Below are 25,560 nucleotides of genomic sequence, written 5' to 3'. Positions count from 1 at the left end.
GAGCAGTTATAAAAAGGGATGCGCGATATTCATCGATGTTTCAACCATTGACGTTCTTTAGGGGAACATTATTGTTTCGATCGATGATTTTTTAAGTCGATACAGCGATAGTCGATCGCACATATTGAACTATCAGCATCGTCAAGTCGAGAGTAAATTAAGTTTCTGTGCTAGCATCTGTCGCTAACTTAGTTACCAAAAGTAACTACACGTTTCTAAGTCTGATAGAAAATTTTTAATTCCTATTGAATTTCTCGTTGTTAATTAGAGTGTTTAATTAATTTCATTGTACTTAATTCAATTTATATCAATTTCTCATGTCTTATACTTGTTTTCAAACATGATGATATTTGAAAATGTGAAATTTTCGCGCTCATTATTCTATTTGCAATGGTAACTCTAACAATTTTTACGTTCGTTTTAATTATCGATGTTATTAATTAATGTTTTCAAAAGAACATCGACAGTTGGATGGTAGTAAAATTCAAACAATCGAGCATTTGATAGTACAATGTCAACATTCTTTACCAACATCGCCCATCCCTAGAGTCAACTCACCAATTACCCGGATTAGCAGCGCTAACCATCGCCTGTCTCCGAAGAGTGGAGACTCGGGCGCTATATTTGCACGTCGCGAATAAAAAAGAACGAAAACAAATGAATTCCGATTCAAAGTTTGTGACGTAACCGCGAGATGGCATTGTAATCGGTAATCTATATGACAAGTATGGAATCCCTGACGTTTCTGTAACATTTACCCGGTTTACCAAAATCCTGAATCTTGTGAGATCGGACAAGCGGTGCACGGAATGTTAACTTGATTAATACCGAGCCGTGAACATACGTATATAGATTTATTGTATACAAAAGTATCACCGTATCTTCATATATGCATATGTGCAACGGGTAAGTACACTTATCAAGCAACACGACACTCGATATTCATATTTGTAGCGTGCCACTGGTTGGGGTTAGAATCCCGTAATATCGGTGGTCATAAAATGGAAGTATAAACTTGCAAAATATTTTTATCATTAATGATACTTCGCGGTGTTTTCAGTGACTCATCGACGACAGGGAAGATGATTAAACCCACTGATGAAAGTATCAGGCCGTATCAATATCCGCAAACTGTGTAAGTAGCTCTTTTTTTTTCTCACTTCTGTCGTCCCATCTCTTAACTTTCACTTGACTCTTGCCTATTCTTGTTTAAACTCTTTGTATCCGTGAAAAATATTTCTACCGTTTCAAAAAATCTTGATCTCTACTAACCACAATCTACATCTCAATTCTTCAGGGAATTCAATGGGCAGGAAGACCAGCACTCCGTGGAACTATTCAGTACAGATGTGACGATTGTCCCATCGCCCGGAGGGCATGATCACGGAAGTTCCAAAGTGAAGCTAAAAAACATTGTCGATTTCACATGGGAGCTTCGATTTTATACAGGACAATTACTGGCTGTGCATATGTCTGGCAAATATCTTGCATATGGAATCAAGGGTAAGTATTTAAACTGTTTAATTTTCTGAAATTGAGCGTAATCACACTATACACTGTAAAATTCCAGCTGGAACAGGGGGAGGAGTAGTGCGTGTCGTTTACAAGGAGAGGGAGCAGCGAGCGTTGTTGAGAGGAATGCGTGGTGCTATTCAAGATCTTGCTTTTGCTCATGTCCATAACGCAATACTGGCGTGTGTTGATCACTCTGGTAGCTTGTTCGTGTATTCCATAGAATCTACGCATCTAAAACTCGTTTGCAATCTCGTTCTACAAGTTGATGCAGACGATGCTTCACCTACCAGTCACCGTGTCATATGGTGCCCTTACATTCCTGAGGACGAACCAGCTGAGGGTGACGAGGTATCCAAGCTCTTAGTCTTAACACGTGGCTCCAAAGCTGAACTTTGGTCTGTTGCTGCAGTTGCTGCTAGGCTTGGCTCTGGTCCGATAAAGGTAAATAAATAATTTTCACTAGAGTTATTTCTCTTGTTGATTTAGCGCTTTCTACTGATTACAAATATAGTATATTTATTCATTACATGTGTGAGCAGATCTCTGACGTTGCACAGAATGACGGATGGGGCGGCATGATGGAGATCAATCAACATTCTGGCACAATAGTCGAGGCAACATTCAGTCCTGATGGCACTGCTCTTGCTACAGCCAGTCTGGACGGAGAAGTGAAGTTTTTCCAAGTGTATATGCACAATAGTAGTACTCATCAGGGCGCACAGCAACAACCAAGATGTCTACATCAGTGGAGACCCCACGGCGGTCGACCAATTTCATCATTATTTTTTCTAGACGATCACAAAAGCTATCAGCCAGAGTAAGCAATTACTTTTCACTGCTCCTTAATCTCATGGTATTCATTTACGATTTACTTCCTTTTTATAGTGCGCAATTCTGGAGGTTTGCTGTAACTGGTTGCGACAACAATTCAGAGCTAAAAGTCTGGTCCTGTGAGTCTTGGACGTGTTTGCAAACTATAAAATTTGCACCATTAAATGGAAAAACACCCGTTTTGAAAGCGGGTTTGGATTTAAGTGCAGGCTATCTTCTTCTTTCTGACATATACAACAAAGTTCTCTATGTGTTGAGCCTTGCTAAAGATAGTGCTGACGCTTTAGCCTGTGTGAATACAATTTCGGAATTCTTATTGCCATATCCAATCCTAAGTTTTGGAATCGTTGACGCTGGACAGCGCAGAGTTCGACCTACTGGAGAATCCCTTGAGGATTTATGCCCTTGTGAAGACGAAACGGAGGATCAGCTTGTCGTTAGGATGTATCTGGTACAACCTAAGTCTTTGCAGGAATGCCACATTGCCTTTAGACCTGCAACTCAGGCCGACGGTCACTGTCTTATGGACACTTTGACTCACGATTCGTTACACTACCTGGAAGATATTCCAGGTATTGCGGCTATGAACCAAAACGGAAGTATTGAGGAAAATGGGGACGAAGAGCTAACGGTTGGTGCGGCAATCGAGGCAGCGTCTAATCACAATACAGGCCTGAATTTGATGACGCCTGATGCTTTCAGCTCTCCAGCAAAAAAAGAGGGAAATAATATTGACTCAAATCCCGCAAGCCCTGATCTGGGGGCTGTCTTATCAGCTAGTCCCTCCCTCGCTCAAGCCGTACAAGCACTAAATTCAACCGAGCCACCATTAGCGACAAGTGAACTTGGAGAGCAAGCGCAGGCGAGTGGAGGAAGCAGCCCTTCAAGAGAAGTGAGGGAAATATTCTCTCTGGGAGCACCAGAAACCGAGGTTGAAGCCAAACCAGATTCCGAAACTGCTGAGGCAGAGATTTGGCCTGGTATTCCGATTGGCCTACTAAAAGACGTCAATGTCCCAGCCATAAAAGAACCGGAAGAATTTGTGGAGGACGAGGATGCAGAACTGGCAACAAAATTAACAAAGAACGACCTACCCGAAGCTAGTGTTGAATCTGACCAGCCTGAAGAAACTAATTGGCGTATAGCTGACACTGGAAATATCATTGCTCTAACAACCAAACTCGATTCTATTCTGAAAACAGTAGAAGACCAACGCCAAGAGCTACGAGAGTTGCGATCTGAAGTAACCAGGCTGCAACAAGATACCCCGGTAACTGCTCGTGTTGAATCTGTGATGGCCAGAGCAACTCAGCAGCAAAACACATCCTTGGAACAAACACTGCTTGTTCAGTTATCACGCCAGCAGGAGATACTTTGTACTTTGGAAAGCACAGTGACGGACAAGATAGAGAAAAATTTACCGAAAATAGTCGACAGTGCCCTTGATCCCTTGAGGCATCAGCTGCGCTTAGATATATCACGAATGGATGACCTTATGAAAGAAAATCTCACACAGTTAGTAAATGGTGCTCACATACGTGATACTCTCGCCCTTGCTGCAGCAAGCGCAGCAAAACCTGCGCTCGAGGCTGTTTTTAAGGAAGCTTTCACAACGGTCTTGTTACCAGGAATGGAAAGAGCATGTCAGACTATGTTCAAACAAGTTCAAGACGCGTTTTCTCGGGGTACCCGTGAATGTAAGCAGAAAATATATCAATTTATAAGTTATGAAAGATTTTGCAATCAAAATCATCTCCCTGGGAAGTTGATCAACAATATGCGAATTCCTGATGTATCATATTCTCTTTTGTTTAAGACATTCAAAACGTAGATTCGATGGCAGATAAACAACGACAACGGAGAAACGAACAGCAGAGTGAAGCCCTGGCAGCAACCGTTCGTCAGGAGTTACAAAACGAACTTACTAAAGGACTGAGAGTCATGCAGGAAGGAACCACAAGGGTAGTTCGTGACACAATAAGAGAGAATTTGAGTCAACATCTAACCGAAATATCTGGAGCAAGGTAGACTGTGGTATTTTTCTTGAGAATCTTCATGAATTAATTATACATTATATAATGTTGAAAAACTGAAATTAATTTCAGATCCCGAGCAACAACTCCGGGTCTTCAAGCTAGCCCAATTGGAGCTGATGCTCAAGCAAGAGTTCTGAATCTTCTACAAAGAGGCCAGCTTAATGCTGCTTTCCAACAGGCATTGAGTGCCAGTGACTTGAATCTTGTTGTTCTCGTCTGTCAACGTACTGAACCAAGCCGTGTCTTTTCTCCCCCTCCAAGCCTAGGGTCAAGTGGCCCACGTTGTCTACTTCAGCAGCCAGTTCTGTTGTCTTTGATACAACAACTTTCCGCTGACCTAGGACAACAAACTGAATTAAAATATAGGTGGGTACCCTCATCTGTATCGCTATGCATATTATTGTTCTGCGATACCTGCTGTTTGGAACACACTACCTACATATTCTGATATGCGTAAAAGATCAAACCGTGAATTTTTAAACCTTAATTTCAGGTGGTTAGAAGAAGCTGTTATGAACTTAAATCCAGATGACCCAGTAACTCACGAGCATATGGGAACTGTCCTTATGGCTCTACAGAGTCAATTGACAGCGTTTATTACAGCTAATCCAGTCCACCGATCTGCTAAGCAGATGAAAATGCTTGCTATGGCTGCTAAGGCTATAAGAGGTCAAAGCCTCTGATATGATTTGGATCAACAAAAGTTAATTTAGGTTTGTAACTTAAGATACAAGACCGAGGTGACCTTGTGCGTGTTTGAAAGTAACGAATCTAGTAGGAGCAAACAGCACATCAAAGACTGCAAACATATGACGGATTCGATCTACTGCTTTCAATGCGTATTAAGAGTAGTTCCGGTAGTTTTTACCCGTCAAAAATCATAATGAAGCACGGCAACCGCAGTTAGTACGCACTGGTACGGTACGTCGAATTTCGCAGTAGTTAATTTTTAAACAGTATTCGTACTGGGATGTCTTGAGTAAAATAATAAAAATAAAATGTAATATTGTGGACGCTGATGAAAAGCTCGCAGCGTTCTTTTTTTTCTTTTGTCACATTTTGTTAAAATTCTTATAAATTTATTCACTATTTAATAAAAGCAATACCTGCTCTATTACATTCTGGTTGTCTCGAACAAATTTTATAGATGGAAGACTCACGCAATAGTGTATACGTTAAATGTTTGCTTGAGATACTTATTCTAATTTTGATGATTGCAGATATTTGAACATCGACTAAGTAACAGATTAGTTACCTTCCAAAAGGGCCAGTAAAAAATTGGTATTACTCATATTCAATCCATGTGTCTGCCACAATAAATTTAAACACTTTTATGCAATCTGCAACTTGGTTTTAAAATTATCTCAAAATTCAATTGAATCAAAATGTGTTATTTGAACTGCAATTTTTGACTTTGTAAAAATTATAAATTCAATTTTTAACACAGTGACCACAAACCCGTATCTTTGTCCATCACTTTCAATTATTTCATTCCTATTTGTTACCAAAAAATGCGAATGAGTAGTACAACAAACATCAGTCTCTGCTGTTTTTAGCAATGAAAATCGCTCATCTTATGTTTATATGAAAGCGAAATATTATTTTGTTGTAAGTCATTTTTCTTTTTTTTTTTTATCATCATCCAGATATCGCTATTATTCTATCTGCTTGCTTAAAATAATTTGATTTCCGTTTTTGTAGAATGTTTCGTATTCTACATAGATTTAAGCATCAAAATACGAATCTTTCACACTACTCAATACTATGATTAAATTACTATATATGATGCAGATATTCCAGTGCAATAATGTTAATTGAATAATAATATTACCTGGAACGTTAACTACAATGCGTCGTAGCCGATGGTAGAATTTAAGAAAAGGATAAATCCAATACCTTCCAAACGCGTTATTGTCATTAAATATCTTATAATTTACTTACATAAAATTAATCTCTAATTCCTAACTATTAACGAGATAACTGCCCAAAAACTATTACTTGTATAAGGTCAGAAAAAAAATTATGACAATTTAGTCGGAACTAAATACTTTATTCTTATTAAATGTAAATCTATTATAAATATTAGATAATAAATTTCATTTCGTACATCTGAGTTGGAATTTTTTTCAAATTTAGGTATGTATGAAGCTAATGCACGTACTTAGAAAAATCAGTCACTTCTTAAAACGGCCCATAGCAACTTTCTTCGTTGTAGATACTCCTCTATATTATAAATTTAGAGGTTGTAATTTACCCAAACATGTCAAATTGCTTCAATTATTGCTCTGCGCTTTCATCTCTCAAAGCTTCTTTTACGTGTTGGGGAACTTTTATTTTTTTTCTTTTCCGAACTTTGCCAGATTTGTTGGTGTTTTCTGTTTGCTTTGGTACAACTTTCTTCCGCTTCTTGCAACTCAAAGGATTCGGACCACTTTTTTTTCTTTTCTTTTTCAGCAGAGGTTCGCTGTTTTCTTCTGCCAAACCGGATTGCTTTTTTAACAATGCTATCGTTTCTGCTTGTTGCGCATTCATTCCTACTGTAGTTCGGTACTTTAATGCTTGTTTCTGACTAGCTAAAGATGGTTGCTCAAGTGTAGGAGCTTTTTGATGCAAATAAATGAGGGGTACTCCAGGAACCTTTCTAACGCTTTCCTGGAGCTCTCGATCCTGAGTTGCTACTATATATCTGTAAAAACAATTATGTCAATTGCTTTCATTTAGTCTAGTGTTAGTTCCAAAATGGTTGTAAAACTTTATTGATTCAGGCTAGAATTTTGTTATCAGACATGCTTGGATTATCCCTAGAATATTAAAACAAATCATTACCTGTGGGAATTATTTTTGCCAATCATTGAGCGCAAGCACTTAGAACCTGTGACAGGCTCTCTGTCATGACCACATTTATGCACAGCGAACTGTTTAACGATAAGCATTGCACCAAAAACCTTTGGCCCTAATTTCTCTGTTTCTAGTATAACACATTGCGTTGTTAGTAGTTTAACGCTGGCTTGAAAATACTTTGGCAACTGATCTTGTATATTTAATTTATTCTGAAAAAAATAACAACAAATTACAGAAATGCTGTTTATGACGTATTTGATGTAATTTTCTTGCAACTAGCAATGCTAGCTGCTTCACTTGATACCCTATCCTCAGTTAAAAATTACAAATGTTGATTAAGTAGTGCCCACCTGAAGAGCTGCAAATGAGAATGTACCATCAACAAGAACCTGATACGGTTGTCGGAATTGAAAATTATTGACAAAGAAACTGAGATGTTTGTGCACCTTCTTGTGCCGTGATATCTTCATGACGTCCCCTTTTCGCAAATTCTCACGAAACGTGTAATGCTTTTATGTTCTATCGTGATTCTGTTCACTAGTCTGAATCGGACTGAACTAAACTAACTGAACTGTCTGAACATCCTCTCAGGTCGGAGCAACGGTCTGAACTAAATTGTGAACCGCTGGGCTTTGGTACTGTGGTACCAACTACTTACTAGTTACTAGTTTTCAAGATATCGGTAAGGTAGCGCTACTAGTCATAACCAGAGGGTTTATTACCGACAGAATTATCGACGGAACAATATTAATCGGCTAAGAAGGTATCGAACAGGTGAGAATTTCTTCAGCGCGGTCGTCTAGATTTTTGCAGAAATGACTGGCTCGCGGGTTTCAGAGCCGTCGACATTCCTGAAAAAATCTGCTTCTCACCACTTCATGATTTTGGACAATTGTTTTTTATATTCATTGACTGATGCTGTTATCTTTCCACCCGACCAACTTGTCCGTGTGAAAAGTAAAACGCGGAGAAACAGCTTCATAAAAGCATTCACAATTATATTGACGAACAATTTCTAACGCGACAGAGTGTCAGTCAGTTTGCCTTCAATGAAGTTTTGATTTTATTCTCGAAAGTAATTGAAAACAGCAAAACCCAAGAATTACTTGCATCTCGGTTAGCCATTAATAGTTCAGGGTAATATAATAATTTAAAAAAGTTCTGATTAATGTTGTCTGTAGACCTGATATTCAGGTATAACCGGATTGATATTTTGTATTCCTTACTTGACGATTTTTCAAACATCAATTTTCGGAGCAAAAATTTTTATATTCTATATTCATCGTAAAATTCAATCACATTTTCTACTCTTTCCACTGACATACGTTCAATGCGTTATGAGAAAAGTGAAATAACAAAAACCTAAATTTTATTTAATTCAAGCTGAAATTTTGTCTTGCTGGAAGTTGGTTGGCAATCTAATTTAGAAAGCTGTTACACAAAATTGTGGTGCATTCAGGAAACTAGTACACCTTCTTTTACAGAATTTAACATAGCCCAAAAACGGTTTACTTCTTCACCAAAGTTTTTTTCACATCGGAAAATTTTTTGCCAAAAATTTTTGTGTCGCAATGATTTTTGCTATGAAAAGTATAATATGTCATTCGAAGTCATCAGAAAAAAATCATTAGTTTTTATAGTTTACACATGAGTTTCTAACATTAAGATTTTTACGCTGCCACCAGTTTTGTTGTTGTCAGGGTGTGCCAATACTTCATGGCACATTATAGCCATGTTTCCACCTTGTCTTACTGCTACCGACTAAGCAAAACTTCTTTATTTTGGTTTCATAAGGACTGGCATTTCTTGACTCGAGCTGATGGAGAATCGATGTGATAAGCTGTACCTTTAATAAAACTGCCAAAACAAATGTGTGTCGTAATTGTTGGGTTGTGTCATAGAATTTGCAGCAGTTTATTCATGCCGAATAACGAAAAGTGTGTTTTTCCATACAAATGGCTATGCAATTGCATATTGCGCCGCACCAGCTGAAAGTCTACGCAGCAACGCAGATTAGCGAATTTTATTTCTTGACTTGTTTCAAACAAGTTGTTTGCAGTTGGGTTGTGTTCCAGCTGATTCACAGAATGTGACTTCTACATACAAATATGTATAATTTATCGATTATTATACATCCAAGACACACTGATATTTATGCAAAGCGCATAGCGAACACCTGAGTTATATTAATTATTTATTGCAATACAGAATAACACAGGAAGCTGTAGACTTTGTTTGCTACCGTACAATGCCGCTACGCAAATATCGTTCATACGCGTTATACTGTCAATCTTCCCCTATAAATATGATTGCTTCAAAGAAGATTTACAAAGCGAGTAGAATTGAGCAATACGCAATGTATACTTCACAAGCAGTTCTACTTCTTCTTCTGGTCTCGGGAGAGGCATTAATCGACGCCACCGTAATTAACGTCACTCAGCCAACGGAATGGTGGCAAACGACAACGCTTTACCAGATCTGGCCAGCTTCCTTTAAAGACAGTGACGGTGATGGAAGTGGCGATCTAAATGGTAAGCCATTGATATACGCGTCTGAGCCAATTTGAACCTAATATCATAATTGGGTTTCCTATTTATTGAAGTGTAACAAGAGTCAAGCCCAATGTTTGCAACATGATATTGAGAATTTCAAATCACCCACGATCTTTTGCGAACGTTGCTTCTGAACCAGACACAAACAATCTTAGGAGCAAACGTAATAAAGTGCAAACATTAATTTTAAGGCCAAATGAACCAAATCAACTTGGTTCCTTTTTTCAGACGGCTCCGCGAGTTTGACTATTCTTGCTTTATTAACGGAGATTCTTCGGTATTCAGTCGGTTGAAAAATAAGGAGAACAAAATGTTTCTAGGTATCACCAGTAAGCTGGATCACTTGGTCGATATGGGCGTTGATGTACTTTGGTTGTCCCCCATATACCCGAGTCCCATGGTAGACAGTGGATACGACATTTCTAATTTCGTCGAAATCAACCCAACCTTTGGCACACTTCAAGATTTTGAGACCCTAGTCGCTACTGCCAAGAAACTTGGCCTCAAAGTAATCCTCGATTACGTTCCCAATCACACGAGTGATGAGCACGAATGGTTCATTAAATCAAAGGCCGGAATCGAACCGTATACCGATTATTTCGTTTGGAACAAAGGAATCGTAGTGAATGGAACTCGGAAGCCACCGAACAACTGGCTGTGTGCCTTCAATAGTGGTAGCGCATGGGAATGGGTCGAAGAACGTCAAGCTTACTACCTCCATCAGTTCAGCGTTCATCAAGTCGATTTGAACTTCTCGAATCCACGAGTAATCCAGGAAACCAAGGTTCGATACTAATGGTGTTGCCAAACGCGACCAAGAATTGTTGCCACAAATCAAATCCTCGCTGCTTTTTTAGGACATAATGACGTTTTGGCTTGACCGTGGTGTTGATGGATTTCGGATAGACTCCATGCCTTATCCAGTAGAGGATTCCTCACTAACCGATGAGCCTCTGTCTGGTTTACCCGGATACTCGAAAGCTGATTACTACTACCTAGACCATATCTATACAAAGGATCGAACAGAAAATTATCAGATCTTGCAGACATGGCGCGAGCACGTTGACAATTACACAGCTACAGTTAACGACGGTGTTTCGAGGATAATATTCACGGAAGCATACGCAAATATTTCCTGCGTCATGAAATACTATAATTTCGGATCAAACGTACCATTCAACTTCTTTTTTATCAAAGATAAAAATGGCATTGAACCGGCCACAGTAAATACGGCGACTGATGTCGTGAATATCATCAATACTTGGATGGAAAACATGCCAGACGGGGCCACGGCTAATTGGGTGGTGAGTATACAGTTGCGACAGGTGTATCCTTTTGATTACGGATCAGTTTGGTAATATCATTCTATCTGCTGATAGTTTGGCAATCACGACAACAGCCGTGTTGCTACAAAATATGGATCAGATCGTATTGATGCGATCAATTTTATTCTGTATTTGCTACCGGGTATCGCTGTCACCTATAACGGCGATGAAATCGGTATGACTGACACTTATCTTACGTGGGAACAAACTCAGGACCCGCAAGCATGTAGCACGGATGAAACTCGTTACCAATTGTACTCTAGAGATCCCGAACGAACGCCTTATCAATGGGATAACACTACCAGCGCCGGTTGGTATTTGAACGTATTATTGGCGACTGTAACCAAAGCGGCATTTCATCTTCTAACATCAATTCATGTCTTTCCAAAACTATGAATCAGTCACCTCCGTTCAACGCGAATTTTCAGGGTTTTCAACCAATTCAGCTACCCAACTACCGGTAAATCCAAATTATTTAACGTTGAATCTCGCGGCTGAAAAGGAGGCTGATGTTAGCCATTACAAAAATGTGCAAGCGGCTATTAAGCTACGAAGTAACGAGGTCATACGCCACGGAAGTTTGGACACTCAAGTTATTGGCGAAAGCGTGGTCGCTTTTGCTAGGGAACTTGATGGCGAACAGCCGATCGTAGTATTGATAAACTGGGATAACATCACAACCACGATCAGTTTGGAAGTGTTCAAAAACATTCCTAATAATCTGAAGGTTGTAATATCAGATATAAATAGTGGTGTAACCGTAGGGTGAGTTGATTTTCGCTCCAATCACCCAAGTTTCTGGTCCAGCTACTTTTTAGTGATTTGTCATTAATATTTCAGAGACGAGTACACGAAAACCCACATAGAACTCCCGGCTAATGCTGCAGTGGTGCTTCAAGGAATTACAGACCAGTAAAGAGTTGACCCTGAGTTTGTCCATAGTTACTTTATTTACTTTAACACATGAACCCAATAATCTTCACGTTCGTGGTATAGAAATTTTCATTCGATGCGTCATGCTATGAAATGCGTGTCAAGTGCATAAGATATACAAAACGTGTCACGTAGCAATGAAAATAAAAATTTCTTTCAATGTTCAATTTTTGTTTATTCACCTGAATTTTATTCCATCTGACTTATCAGGCACACGTTCATTCCATCTCTCTGATCAATATCCCATATTCTTTATAGTAATCCTAATAGTCTCCTTCCTCTCTTCCCATTTTCATTCGGTCCTGTGCATACTCAGCCGAACCTCGAGCGCTTATATGTCAATTGCAATGGTACTTACAATTAGTCAGCTGTATGCGTTCCACCAGTATTATGAATTGTTGCACTTTTTCCAAATTCGTAGAAATTACTTGCGAATAACTGTTACTCCATCCCTCACCAAAAACAGTCTTTAACTTTCAAATCCCACGAAACAAAGACCTAACACTGCACGCAACAATTAAAGTCAAGTTCAACTCTTTGTATTTAAAATATAATCTGTAACAGTCGCAACGATCTCCTACATTCCACTCCGCACAAAATTAACTGGGTAACACTCGTTCGGTTATAACTGTCTTCGTAAGTCAGTCATGAGAATTGATAAACCATTTATACGATCAATACGATCAATACGATCGACCCATCTCCCTTAGTATCAATTTTTCTTCTACTTTCCCTTATTCTGCGGGTTATCAGTTCTCACGTATAACATTGTTTGCGGAAAAATAGTACAGGATTGGCGCACGAACAAAAATGAATGGAGAAGTTTTTCAGAGTAGTTTTAAAAATTACGCTACCGTTTTAAAGTGTATTTCCTGCATGATCACTTATCAAAGCGATTAAAATAAATTCCCTATTTTTTTATGTGGCCTGCAGTAATTACGGTATCAAATGAATTCAGTTGTACTGGGATCGATATAACATACAAAATATGTTTTATACTTATCGTATAAAAATTTGTCATGAACGTGTTTTTATTCACGTTTTGAAAATAAATAATAACATTAAATACTGATGTACAATGTCTCTATAGTAACATAATAATAAATATTGTTAATGGCAGTGGAGATGTAAAAAATCAAGCTTATTGTAATCACACGACAAGTATAAAATGTCATATGCTGATGCTGTGATGAATGATGTCATAATTGTTTCTACCTTCGACTTGTAGTAGAGAAGTGTTACGTTTAACTTTATACAAATTCAAATTAGACAGCTACTATTAAATAATTGTATAGTTATACTTAGTTTAAGAATTGAAAAAAAATATACATATAAAAAAGTATCAATAAATGAATCTCTTTCACTCTTCTTTCTTTTTTTGTTATGGCACTGAACCCGCGCATACATCTATCAATAAACATTATTCTCCTAAGAGTGTTTATCTATGCGGCACTAGGCTGTCTTTGGAACTGTTTGATTAAATCACAATTGCGATTACACATTTTAGTAGCACTTATTGTTGTATAGGACAAGAGCTCAGATGAATATTATGCAACTCCGCCATATCGGTCCAATCCCGTCTCTCGCCATCTATCATTACGTTTCTTATGCAACCACTGAAATTCTCACGAGTAATGAGCATTCCTTTCGGTGCATTCTCTGTAAGAACAAAAATAAAACCGGAATTAAAATAAAACCAACGATTGACGATAACTTATCGGAATCACAGATTCTCATACCTGGTAATCCTCCAATATACAGAGGACTCGAGACGACTGTGTCCCGTGCAAAGTGGTAGTTTCCATTTAGAGGAAGACCGTAGTTTTGATCAAGCTCATCAACTTTGAGAGCTAACTGTTCGTCGTTGTAGAGAGCCTGAATTCTGTGCCATCTGTTGTCACAAATGGTGTACGGGCTAGGAAACTGTTGTTCAACGTATAATGCAGTATTGTCTCCAAGTTGCCCGGACATTATCACTTTTCCGTTAAAAAGCTCCAGCGAAAGTGACGGTGAACCACCGGGTGCCGTTATCGAAAGCAAAACACCCGAAAATTCGGACGTTCTGAATTCCAACTCAAGTTCAAGTAGAGCACCGAGTTCGAAATCGTTTTCTGCAAATGGATATAAAAATAACACAAGCCATTGATAATAATCACAAAATTGAAAAGGTATAACAACAAATTCTCACTGTATATCGCGTACGCGTCGTCTTGGAAATACGCGCCGCTTTCGACGCTCGGAAAACACTGGCCAATATTATATGGTCTACTTGTCGTCCCAACCATGTCGTGAATGATTCCATTTACTTTCAAACCCTTGATACATCCTTTCAAGGTTTCTAATTTAACAACAACTTGTTCTGGTATTGGTGTACCGCTTTCGGGCAAGCCTCCCATATACATCATTGTGACAAGGCCAATTCTTCTTTGGATTCTTATCGTCTGAGGCGCTTGACTATCAACTGACAATGTTAGAGTCCTTTCGTCATGTCTGACCACTACGTGATGCCAGTTCCCGTCGTTAAACGTGCTTCTGAACAATATTTCTTTTTTATGTTGGTTGGTTTTGATCATCAACGAAAGCTGGCCGTTTCGTACGACCATCATCAAATAATGTTTCAATTTAATTCCCTAGAATAAAAAGCAGAAATTGACTTCACGTACTTCCGAAAGAAGCGAACACACGTTTTACGTATTATCAATCTCTAGAAAAAAACTTTCCCAAACCGAAACTTACCGGAGTTATGAATAGCAAGCCGTTCGGATAATACGTGCGAAAATCAAACTCGATCACATATTTCTTCTCCCAAAATTTTTCATAGTTCAAGTAAAGCTGAGTGTGGCTATGCGGCTTGTCACCGAATTTCAGGGCTCCCGGTTCGAGTGAGTAATAAGGAACTTTTTGACATCCTTCGGGTTGCGTTGACATACCACGCGATAATGATGCAGATGCAGTATGTATCGCATAATGTTTTCCCATACTGGGACCTGGCCGCCCTATAGCTGCCCGCTCAAACGAAACTGGTTCATCAAGCCTGAGGATTCTGCGAAAAGAGAGAAGAATTGTTCTCATATAAGGCGTGCTGTAATTTTATATCTTGAGAGAAGAAATCAATAACGCCTTATTCAACTTACTTGTCATTAAAAATTATATCTTTGATCGCTCCTATCAGGGGAATATTGGTTGTAACTAAATTCGTATCGTTGATGGCACCAGGTAATCCACCAATGTACATTCCACCGCTAAATTCAGGAACTCTGACAGCAGCACCCGTGGGTAGTCGACCGTTGGCTTGATAGGCATCGTCGACTCTGAGTTCCACGGCCTTTCTTTTTTTAGTCACACAAATGGAATGGTATTTTCCATCGTTAAATGTGTCATTAGATTGCAGAAGGACTTCCCCTTTTCCGGCGTTAATACGAAGCTGGACTTGCCCAGCGATAATAGCGACTGAATAGTAGCTGTCCTGAAGAAACATAAAAATTCAACACTGGTGTGCGTTTGCAGATAGCAAAGATGGCAAAGATCGCAAGTCACGGATTTTAATTTATTAACAGTTTTTTTTACTGTAGCTTACGCTAAGGTATTTATCGCTGCTTCCTAAATTTTCTTCCTCATTTGATCTTTGGAATGTCGACAGTAACAGTATAGCAGTCTCCTGCAAAGTTCTGAACGAAAAACTGAATGACGATTCAGTCTTCTTCAACGTATGAGCATGGTGCTCGAAATATCCGTTTCCATAAAATCCAACGATTTTAGTGTGCTGAAAAAATGAAATCAGCTGTCACGCATCCAGACATGAGTGTGTATGTAATGAATACACCAATCGTTTGACTCACTTTATTGCTACAGCTGGGCTCAACGCCGTAGTATTGTTCTGCCATGGGATCGTACCCTTCTTGATTAATGAATACATTGGACATACATCCAAGGAATGATACGGGTGAAGGCAGCACTAGTATTCCCCCAGATTTAAAGCTTGGCGGAACACCGCCGATATAATACTTGGCTTTGATAAGATCAGGAACATCATCTTTCTTTGGTTGTGGAGATGGTGCACCAATTTTTTTGTCGCTATTGCCTCCCACGCTCAAGCTACACTGCTCGATGCCTTTGCGCGGCTGATATTGTCGGAAGGCATCAATGTTCGTCCAATTCCCAGTATTGTACTTGTGCATCGAGAGCATTTCCATACTAATATTACTGCCGTATCCAACATGCAAAACGACTCTCCCCTCACGCAGGAATATCATAATATGTTGATTCTGAAAGGTTGATGTTATTTAGAAGAACCGAGAAACGGAAATGATGGGTGATCATAGACAACCATGTATTCTTACATTCTTTGGGTTGATAGCTAGGAATAAAAGCGCATTTTCATCAAATGTCCGAAAAGTTATAGACACTCCAAAGGTGTACTTGCTGTATGGACCGGACGGAACCCTGTTCCTGACTGCGTATCCTTCCCCATTGAAACTGTACGCAATATCGTCATGGGCATCTTCGACTCTGCAACGGAACAGTGAGATATACTTGGTTAAATTTCTGTTCCGTATTAATACGACTTTCTAGTTTTTACCAGAAATATTCAGAACAGATTTACCCTTCAACACAGGCCTCGCACGCCATATCTGGCGCACTTGTAACGAAATTCCAAAGGCCGATTGGTTTGCCATCTAAAACTACTTGGTGCACGCAGCCAGGAAGGCCGTTAGAGGCAATGAGTTCAGGCGGTCGTCTTTGTGATTCCGGAATTCCACCCAGCCACACTCTGTCACCAGGTGTTATATCAAAACGGCCATATTCTGGATATGTTGAATTAAGTACAGGGAGATATCTACCTGATGTTGATGTCTGTTTTCGTACACTTAGTTTACCAACATTTCTTGTTCTGTAACACAGAAAGTGATGACAATGACTAAACTGCTAATGTTAAAATTACAAACGTCTTGAACGACGTGATTCGCGGTAATTAACGATACATACCTTTCAGCCTCAATTCTATACCAAAAGTTGTCCCCCGTAATATCCCCAGATTCAATCACTTCGGGATGCGTTACGATTCCGGTACCTCCGCCGACATTCCAAACGAACCTTATTTTTCTGTTCACCATTTCGAGAGCAACAAAGTCATCCTGAAAATTGTAAAAATTTAATCACATTTCTTAGCGTATTTTGTTTTCTCTCTATTTTCTTTTCAACGACAGAAAAACGTAATTTACGAATCATTGCAATTCAAGTACACTTACTCTACAATTGCAGTTGTTCTTTGCTAATGTAAATAAAGGAGGACTAACTTTACTAGAATTATGATTCCATTAAATACTTACGCTGATGGTGCTTGGAAGGTAGAATAACGATCCTTGTTTTTGTTTACCTTCGATGGCAAGTGTTATCACAATGGTAGTCGTAGTTCCAGGTTGAAGTATGGATGGCCTGTACGATCGCACGCATTTCTTTGCATCGACACTCTTCAGAGATATACGTATCTGGAAAATTATACGCTCGTTATGTAAAGCCAGATGCTAAGAATGGTGCAAACGACAGTTGTTGGATAATTTTTTTTCATCAATAATCTATTATTATTTACCCCGTCTGCGGTGTTTCTTGCTTCCGCTATTTTGTCCCTAAGATATTGAAGTTTCGCTGCTAGCGTATGGTTCCATTTATCAAACTCATTCTTTCGTTTCGCAGATGTATATGTTAAACTGATGAGCTTCGCATCTGCTCTTTCGATGTTGCTTTGCACTTCGGTAACTGAATATGTTAAAATTAAACAAAATTAATATCTACGATTGTGCTGTATTCTCTGCAAATCTGCTGTGACAAAAAAATAAATAAAAATCATTACGTTTTTCACTGGCAAGACTGATTTTCGAATCACCCTCTCGTTTTAGTTCACTTATCTTAGGCCTCAATTCATTTGCAATCATTTCTTCGTAGTCGGTAATTTCTTTAGTTGTCTTTGCAAAAGATTGTTTCAGCCGTTCGTTGTCTTTTAGGAGTACTTGAAGCTTGTTTCGAGCTGAAAACAATATGTAGTCAATACATTTTTCACAGCTTTGTGACTGTATGCCAGAGCCAGCAACGTTTCAGCTTTGAGCAATCATACGACTCCTAAGTTTATTTGCACTTGGTGACTGTCAGCTGACTCGATGTATTCCAAAGTGAATTGTACCTACTTTCAATGCTATTGGTCTTGAGCTCTTGCAGTTTAACATTCATTTGATTATCCTTGATTCCAGTACTGTTTAGCGTGTTTTTGAGATCGGCGATGCCTTGCTTCTGAGCTTCTAACTGGTTCGTCAATGATATTGCTGGTTTTTCTTGTTTCTTTGCTTCATTCCACAAGTCCGATGATTTTTCTACCATAGTTTCAGTCAAACCCAGTACAGAACTTAGCTTAGCTCCTCCAGGAAAAGTCTACAATTGAAATTATTGAATAATATATTATAAATTTGTAAAATTGCAACAATATAAATTAGGCAGCTGGTTTCGCAAGTTATCTCACACTTTTGATATGAAAATTAATTTTTCTTATCACCTTGTCATGAATCTCATCAGCGATTACTTTCGCTTCCTGCCCAATTATTTTGGCTGTATTCAAAGCATCAACGATATCTTGATATACTTGACTAGCTTTTAAGGGATTCACCGTTTTATTCCGTGTTTGGGCAAATAAGCTGTTATAATTAAAAACAATGTAGAATAAATTAAGAATAATCACGATTAACATGCTTTTTTGTTAGATATTAGAGTGCCTGGAGAAAAAAAAATATTTACCTTACGTAGTCATCTACATATCGTGTCAAGTTTTGAGCGTGTTTTTTAGCTGGTATGACATACATATCCTCATATTCGTAGTTCAATCTGTATAAAATTCCTTCTCTGCTTGTTAACGCATCAGTTAGATTTGCAAGTTTGAACTTTAACTCAGGTAAATCCTGTGATTTGAATAGAAAGTTAAGCATTTAGTTTATGTGAGTCTGGTATAGTAATAGAATAATTTGTAATAAACTTAAGTTACCTGAACATTACTTTGACTATCAACCAGAAATCCTCTAGCCTCTGCCACAAGCATTTCACCTTTGACAATTGATTCAGTAGTTTCTTCTTTCAATGTATTTATTCTTAAATATTGATTATTTGCATGGTTGAATTCTTTTTCGTAATTTCTATACAATCCGTCATACGTGTATAAATTTTCCATAGTATTTTCTATAATAATGTCAAAATCTTCCAATTTTTCATTGTACTCGTTTGCGTGTTTTTTGACCTTGTTTAAATCCTCCGCGCCATCATTCAAAGAGCTAAGCCAATCAATGTAGTCCGTTGCATTGCTATCGAAATACGTAAAATTTATGAGAACGAGTAAAATAAACTGCAATATGATAATGCAATATAAAAAAATCTACGAAACTATCTGTATATATGAACTAACTTGATGGCTGTTTCGATTTCGCTTGTCCTTCCAGATAAGTTGACAGATTTAATCTTATTTAAAGCTATCGTCGCCTGATTTAGCGCATTTTCAATCTCAATTCTTTTATCGTTGTCTGCATACCTAAATAATTGATGGCTTGTTTCTGTAATAACAAAGAAAATAAACATAGAATAAGGGTATGTATTACTTGATGATAATAACCCAAGTACTCTACCTTTCAACCTTTGGTGTATGTCTGAAATTTCTAATTGTGTACTGTAAGCATTATTCTTAATATCGTCACTTCTCGATTTGTGATTACTGGTCTGATTCAAGCACTTGGGAGCCTAAAATCAGAAAAATTTCCTACATATACTCTTTTACTCACATACTCCAAGATACCGATATCTCTAATCAATTCCGCTTTTTCTGTACAAGCTTAACCCATTTAACGTATATTCGAACCAACTAAGGAACATAAATAGGAGATGACAACTTGGACTCACCCTATCAAGCAGATCAGTGACACGTTTTTTAAGTTTTCTGTACTGATGCCACGGTATATTTTCGATTTTATGACGTAACTTTCGCTCAAGCTTTATATTTTCAAATAATAGAGAAGCGTTGTCGTTCACGTAAGAAAGTTCTTGCCATGGGGGTGGAATGTAGCCATTAGCAATATGGACCGTTTCCTCCATTAAGAAGCTTGACATAGTATCCAAATCATCCAAAAGTATGCCAGTGCAGTTGTCGTTACAAGCTATGATTGAAAACACAGAAAAGCACAGTTTTCATCAACTCAATTAGTTAATTGTTTCCGATTCGAACTACATTCACAACAAAAAATATAAAAACACTAACATGTACAAATATCCTCGATAAATACGTGACGTGGCTTCGTGCACTGAGAACAATCTCTTCCCGTTGATCCAGACCTACAGTTACACTGGCCAGTTTCTGCAAGGCAACTATCGCTCAGACTTCCTGCTGGATTACAATTGCATGGTACACAACTACCACCTGGAGTGGTTGGGGCTCCGAAGTAGCCATACGAACATCTTTCGCACTTGCTACCAGTATATCCTGTAACACGTAATTGAAATAGCCAATTAAATATTTCCCTCGAGTGATTTTTTGTGTATATACTGTGCCATGCATTGTCACTTTTGTCGACGTTGCCCAAGAAGCACATGACACTTAATACGTGAAATACAAACCTGGTTTACAGTGACAAACTACATCAGTGTCGGAATGAATTTCGCAGGTACTGGAAAATCGCTTGTCTTCATGTGGGCAGGGGCACGGTTTGCATCCACCGATGTCAGGATGACCGTAGAAACTATCTTCGCACAACTCACATCTTTCTCCAGTTGTATTTTCGCTGCAATTCTGTTAATTTAAATGAAGATTTTTCATGATCCAACCATATGAGTGTTTCGCAAAATCAAATAAATATATTCTACTGTATTTATATCTAGTGTAATTAATTTCGTGCTACTGTACATCGAAATATACGAACCAGACAACGGCCAGTTTCTCTGTCACATACTCCAGATCTGCCGTTGCATTGACAAGGACGAGCCTCTCCTATGAGATCAATTACGGTCGTAGAAATAGCAATCTCGCTGTTGCACCATCGGTAATAGCCAATGTTCGGATCTTGGCAAGACGTGCCAGTATACTCTGGTGGACACTTACAGATTTCAACATCCGTTGCAAACGGCGGCGAACGGGTTGGAGTTAAGACAGCAGCATCCAAAGATGCTTCCAACAATCTGCGCAAGAAAACTCTGGATTAATCTTCAACTATCGCTAATTCTGAGCGTGCAATATTGCAATATATTATCGCGAGAAAAATGAAAAGTAAATTCTGAATAGTCTAAGCGTTAATTACATACACAACTTTGGTGAATTCAGAATAATCGGAAGCCTTGATAAGTATTTTTTGTACTTTCTGCAGGGCTATCATGAGAATTTCTCTTGATACTGGAATGTTTGGTTGATTTTTTAAGTGCCAGAGGGACTCGTGCATTCTGTAACATAAATAATTTTATGTAAATTACATTGTTTCTATGGCTTTGTGAAATTATATACATCGAGTATTCATATTTGTCTGGTTCCAGCTGCTGGAAACGCGGCATAAGTGTGTTTCCATAAAAACTTCATTTCACTTTATTAATTAGGCTTATATGGTTTCCGCAATCAGGTCATTACCCTTTTATCAATACGATATAATTAGCTCTCTCATTGAATACGATGGATTCAACTCACTGCACGTTAATTCTGTTTGTAACTAAAGTGCTTCCGTCAAAGCGATTCATATATTACCTGATTTTGTAACGGTTACTTTCGATAGGCGAGTTAGCGTAGTGTTCCAGGACGATTTTGCTGTTCCCTTGCAACAGGACTACAGGGTACCTAAAATTAGTCGCTAGCGGCTCTCCGCCTTCTATCTCTGTCACAAATTGGATGTACCCACCATACGATATGACCTGCAATTGACAATTTGAATATTTCCTGTTCATAATTAGTATTCAAGAGAAGAATTGAAAAACAAAATTGAGCCATTTTCAGTAAACAAAAAGGCAAAACATGTTGCGTAGATGATTGCACGATTTTTTCTCAAGCTAACGTTTTTTATCATAGTAAATATATAAGGCACTCCGTCTACTAACGACCGTACCTACAAAATATGCATTTTTGGAGAGAGTTCATGTACTCACTTTATCGCCAAGAAAAGATTCGGGCAAAGCCCAATAAAGAGGGTAATTGAAATGAAGCGTTGCTGGCAGAGTGACATCTCCTTCATTTCCAGGTATAAGCGAGTGACCATTGCTGATGTTGAGGCCCCCGTTAATTGCCGGTAGAATGTAGGAAGTCCCAAAGTTAGCTACCTACGCAAGGTGAATTAAAAAAAAGAAAAATGTAACGAAAGGAACCTCGCCGTGACGTAAAGTTTATTCGGAGTTTTATTGTTCCTCAACTTACCATGATCTCGCTAACAGTTTTATTGACGTAAAGAGTCCGCGGGCGAGGAAGTCTTCTTTGGCCCCAACTAAGAGCGGCTCCATGGCAGGAAGTTGATCGACCGAAACAAAAGCACTCCGTACATCCCTTTGGATTCTCAAAAGCCAAGCCATAAGTCCCGGCTTTGCATTCGTCGCATTTTCGTCCGATAGCATTTTCCTAAAAGGATAATAAATCGAAAGAAGAGACGTTGGGTATGATAGTTTTCACGAATACAAGTCTCACACTCCTGTTTTCCGCGTTGACACCACCGTACCTTGCAAGGACATTGGCCGGTGTCGTTGCAGGGGCAAACTTTTTCGCCACACTGCACGGTGCCGTCTATGCTACACCCGCAGGGTTTGCATCTCGGATATCCGTAGTAACCGACGGCGCACTTGTCACATCTCAACCCGTTGAAACCATCTCTGCAAGAGCATTGCCCATCAGGGTTGCACTGAGCTCTCGTCGCCCCTGGACTACAAGCACAAGACTTACACCCGAGACCAGGTACGAATCCGTAAGCCCCAGACCGACATCGGTCGCAATTTTCACCAAGCGTCAACTTCGGGCAGACGCAACGTCCCGTGTCGGGGTCGCAGATGTGACCTGGTTTGTTGCATGGCTCGCAAACTGTAGTCAGAAAGTGAGAAAAAATTTTTTGACGTGAGGCGTTGGTGAGGCTTCGGAAGAAGTATTGTCTCATTCTCAAATACAATTTGAACCGTGTCGAATGATTATAACTTACGCCGGCAACCCTCGTTCGAAAATCCATAGTAACCAGGCAAACACACGTCGCATCGGGGACCTCCGATCCCTGGACGGCAGTGACAATGGCCAGTGTCATCCTCGCAGGAGGAATTCGCAGCGCCCATCGGATCGCAATTGCAGGGTCGGCATCCTGCTCCGGTAGTAAGACCCCAAAATCCCGTCTAGGAGATTGGAAAAACGAATTTTCATGGTTAATTACTAGCGATTTGATAATCGAGAGAAATGTTCTCCACTTAATAGAATCTTTACGGATGTTATGGGGACAGGTAAAATACTTTCCACGTTACGAATTGTGCACAGAAATACAATTAGAGGTGTTATAAAGTTCGTTTCAGAATTTACTGAAGAGGAAATATACTTGTGATGAAAGAGATGAGGATGACGGTGTTACCTGACAGCGGTCGCAAGCTCTTCCGGTCACTTGAGCCTTGCATTGACACTGGCCCGTTACAATGTCACAGGTGTGAGACAGCGAACCAAGAACGTTACAGCGACATCCTGAAAGAGAAGAGGTGAAATGAAATGTCGATAGTTTACTCCTTCTTCTTAGAAACTACGTACTAATTGTACGGTTTTCCGTAATGTATATTTCTCATACGAAACGCTGCAGGGAGAAAGCCGGGTAAATATATATCTATCAATTTGAGATAAAGAAAGAACGGTTTCACGCAGACGTTGAATCTTTGAAGCTTATAACGATTATCTCCGTGAGTAAGTAAGGTAGTGGATGAACCTGGAGAAATATAAATATGCAAATACGATAGATTAATACGCCTTGGTTTCCGGGGCGCACTATTCTCTCAGTAATACACCTCTGGATCGTTTCTCAAGCTTGAGACTGTTTATTGATAAAAAACCTTTCAGTTTTACTACTCGCATATCGCAGGTGATGACTTTATGAGTGTTAAATTTTCCATCTGTTCAGCCGATAATGAACACGAGTTCACAACCGAAAGGCAACTGCGCGGTCTAATTTTTTTGGAAAGATATTCAGATTCCGCCTTCGTTTATTATGGTATACTTAACGGACTGTGAAGTATATTCTGCAGACACTTCTTCTATTTACAGAAATGCATACGTGGACTGAGGAATGAATCCATTCCATGCAGCATAAAAGCTTTTCCCGCTTCTCGTCAAGAAAATCTTAACCGAGAAAAGTTGTACGTAATTTCTCTTGAAATGATTTTCTCGTGTTATTCTTTTCTCTATATCTCTTTTCTCTCTTTGGGGCTGAGTATACACTTCAATTGGGAGTCTAACTCTGAGCCGATGACTTATTTAGCTTCTAAATAGTTCTGTTCGTGATCTAAAAAAAAATCACGGGTGTTCACCAAACGTATGTGCATACATTCAAAATGCGTTACAACTCATTTAATCTCTGGAGTATATAACGTAAATTACAGCGTTTGTAACATAATGAAACATTTGTTAATTTTATTTTTTTACTTTGATTCGGCTTTCAGAAAACGCGAAATCCACGTATATTTCAAAAATTTCAGTCTCAGTTTCAGTCAACAACAGGTTCAGTTGGTTGTAATCTCTATAAAACATTAATTAACCTACACAATGGCGGCCGATGACTAATCTATATCAAATTAGGCCAAACTTTTTCAAAGATAGCAACGGCGATGGAATCGGCGACCTCAATGATGAGTTACCGATAAGTGAATATGAAATTCACAAGTTCAATAAGTAGATACTATATTGTACCTCCCAACGGTACAATTATCGATTATCAGATTGAAAATTGCCTTTTAATTGACGATAATTGATGATGCTTATCCAAACATTTACCAATCTTGCCATTCAGTTCCGATGTGTTCAGCGTGCGAGGGGCGTTTGAAAAAGTGAAAAAAAAGTAAATGTATCGAACTTATTTTTGCAAGATTATTGTACTGACCAAGGTGATCATAAAACTTAGTTAAAGGTCAGTGGGGTTGATTTCTTGAGATGAGAGTTTTAGTACTTAGTTTGGCACCCGAATAACCAGGAAAGAAAACTTTTGAATCTTATTTTCGCATTTTTGTAAATTCATCAGATGGTTAAATGCGTTATACAATTATCGAAAAAAATAGTCTGGCTATCACTTGAGATCACTTAAGCCGCCTTGCCAGACTGACTGAAAGACGCGTATACTAACGACTGCGCCTGTACAATGAGTACATTCGTAATATCGGAAAAAGAAAAAAAAAATTAGTATAGGTTTGTAATGTTCATTCGTCGACTCCATTACAAAACAGAGTGAAAATGATTGAGTACTCTGTACTTTTTACCACAAGAAATGTATACATAATTACTATTCGGCGATTCTTTTTATGACCGCAGAA

General features: G+C 38.8%; 4 protein-coding genes across 4 annotated transcripts in view; 2 read left to right on the top strand and 2 right to left on the bottom strand.

Annotated features, from left to right (window-relative positions):
• The first annotated feature begins 723 nt into the window (after positions 1-723).
• Positions 724-5,894, top strand: LOC124405364 (enhancer of mRNA-decapping protein 4). Its single transcript, XM_046880194.1, has 9 exons — positions 724-906; positions 1,061-1,135; positions 1,298-1,503; positions 1,571-1,956; positions 2,055-2,332; positions 2,401-4,043; positions 4,163-4,370; positions 4,452-4,748; positions 4,876-5,894. Exons 1-9 carry the CDS (start codon positions 890-892, stop codon positions 5,063-5,065), a joined length of 3,300 nt encoding a protein of 1,099 aa, XP_046736150.1. The 5' UTR covers positions 724-889; the 3' UTR covers positions 5,066-5,894.
• Positions 5,895-6,019: 125 nt separating this feature from the next.
• On the bottom strand, positions 6,020-7,823 carry LOC124405365 (rRNA-processing protein UTP23 homolog). Its single transcript, XM_046880195.1, has 3 exons — positions 7,574-7,823; positions 7,209-7,432; positions 6,020-7,068 (listed from the first exon to the last, which is right to left on the bottom strand). The coding sequence occupies exons 1-3, from the start codon at positions 7,691-7,693 to the stop codon at positions 6,660-6,662; spliced, it is 753 nt and encodes a 250-aa protein (XP_046736151.1). The 5' UTR covers positions 7,694-7,823; the 3' UTR covers positions 6,020-6,659.
• A 1,715-nt stretch (positions 7,824-9,538) lies between these two features.
• On the top strand, positions 9,539-12,085 carry LOC124405610 (maltase 1-like). The gene is made up of 6 exons (XM_046880641.1): positions 9,539-9,754; positions 10,096-10,559; positions 10,633-11,079; positions 11,155-11,410; positions 11,529-11,865; positions 11,941-12,085. The coding sequence occupies exons 1-6, from the start codon at positions 9,580-9,582 to the stop codon at positions 12,014-12,016; spliced, it is 1,755 nt and encodes a 584-aa protein (XP_046736597.1). The 5' UTR covers positions 9,539-9,579; the 3' UTR covers positions 12,017-12,085.
• A 950-nt stretch (positions 12,086-13,035) lies between these two features.
• LOC124405966 (laminin subunit alpha-1) overlaps positions 13,036-25,560 on the bottom strand; it is a 71,345-nt gene continuing 58,820 nt past the window's right edge. The window contains exons 14-43 of the mRNA XM_046881238.1: positions 23,625-23,731; positions 23,211-23,394; positions 22,740-23,095; positions 22,445-22,642; positions 22,180-22,350; positions 21,785-21,948; positions 21,355-21,489; positions 20,976-21,231; positions 20,674-20,845; positions 20,318-20,539; positions 19,963-20,216; positions 19,692-19,803; positions 19,475-19,619; positions 19,061-19,373; positions 18,817-18,977; positions 18,578-18,716; positions 18,216-18,456; positions 17,885-18,058; positions 17,624-17,790; positions 17,364-17,522; positions 17,020-17,168; positions 16,637-16,924; positions 16,374-16,542; positions 15,873-16,298; positions 15,611-15,796; positions 15,168-15,499; positions 14,770-15,076; positions 14,222-14,663; positions 13,773-14,144; positions 13,036-13,692 (exon numbers count right to left, since the gene is read on the bottom strand). Of these exons, the coding sequence (XP_046737194.1) occupies positions 13,547-13,692; positions 13,773-14,144; positions 14,222-14,663; positions 14,770-15,076; positions 15,168-15,499; positions 15,611-15,796; positions 15,873-16,298; positions 16,374-16,542; positions 16,637-16,924; positions 17,020-17,168; positions 17,364-17,522; positions 17,624-17,790; positions 17,885-18,058; positions 18,216-18,456; positions 18,578-18,716; positions 18,817-18,977; positions 19,061-19,373; positions 19,475-19,619; positions 19,692-19,803; positions 19,963-20,216; positions 20,318-20,539; positions 20,674-20,845; positions 20,976-21,231; positions 21,355-21,489; positions 21,785-21,948; positions 22,180-22,350; positions 22,445-22,642; positions 22,740-23,095; positions 23,211-23,394; positions 23,625-23,731 (6,647 nt within the window). The 3' untranslated portion in view covers positions 13,036-13,546. The remainder of the gene's footprint in view (positions 13,693-13,772; positions 14,145-14,221; positions 14,664-14,769; positions 15,077-15,167; positions 15,500-15,610; positions 15,797-15,872; positions 16,299-16,373; positions 16,543-16,636; positions 16,925-17,019; positions 17,169-17,363; positions 17,523-17,623; positions 17,791-17,884; positions 18,059-18,215; positions 18,457-18,577; positions 18,717-18,816; positions 18,978-19,060; positions 19,374-19,474; positions 19,620-19,691; positions 19,804-19,962; positions 20,217-20,317; positions 20,540-20,673; positions 20,846-20,975; positions 21,232-21,354; positions 21,490-21,784; positions 21,949-22,179; positions 22,351-22,444; positions 22,643-22,739; positions 23,096-23,210; positions 23,395-23,624; positions 23,732-25,560) is intronic.

Source organism: Diprion similis, chromosome 4, assembly GCF_021155765.1.
Source record: "Diprion similis isolate iyDipSimi1 chromosome 4, iyDipSimi1.1, whole genome shotgun sequence".
In the NCBI taxonomy this organism is placed as follows: Eukaryota; Metazoa; Arthropoda; class Insecta; order Hymenoptera; family Diprionidae; genus Diprion; species Diprion similis.
The sequence above is the reverse complement of the archived record's forward strand: the minus strand, read 5'-3'. Positions and strand labels throughout refer to the sequence as shown.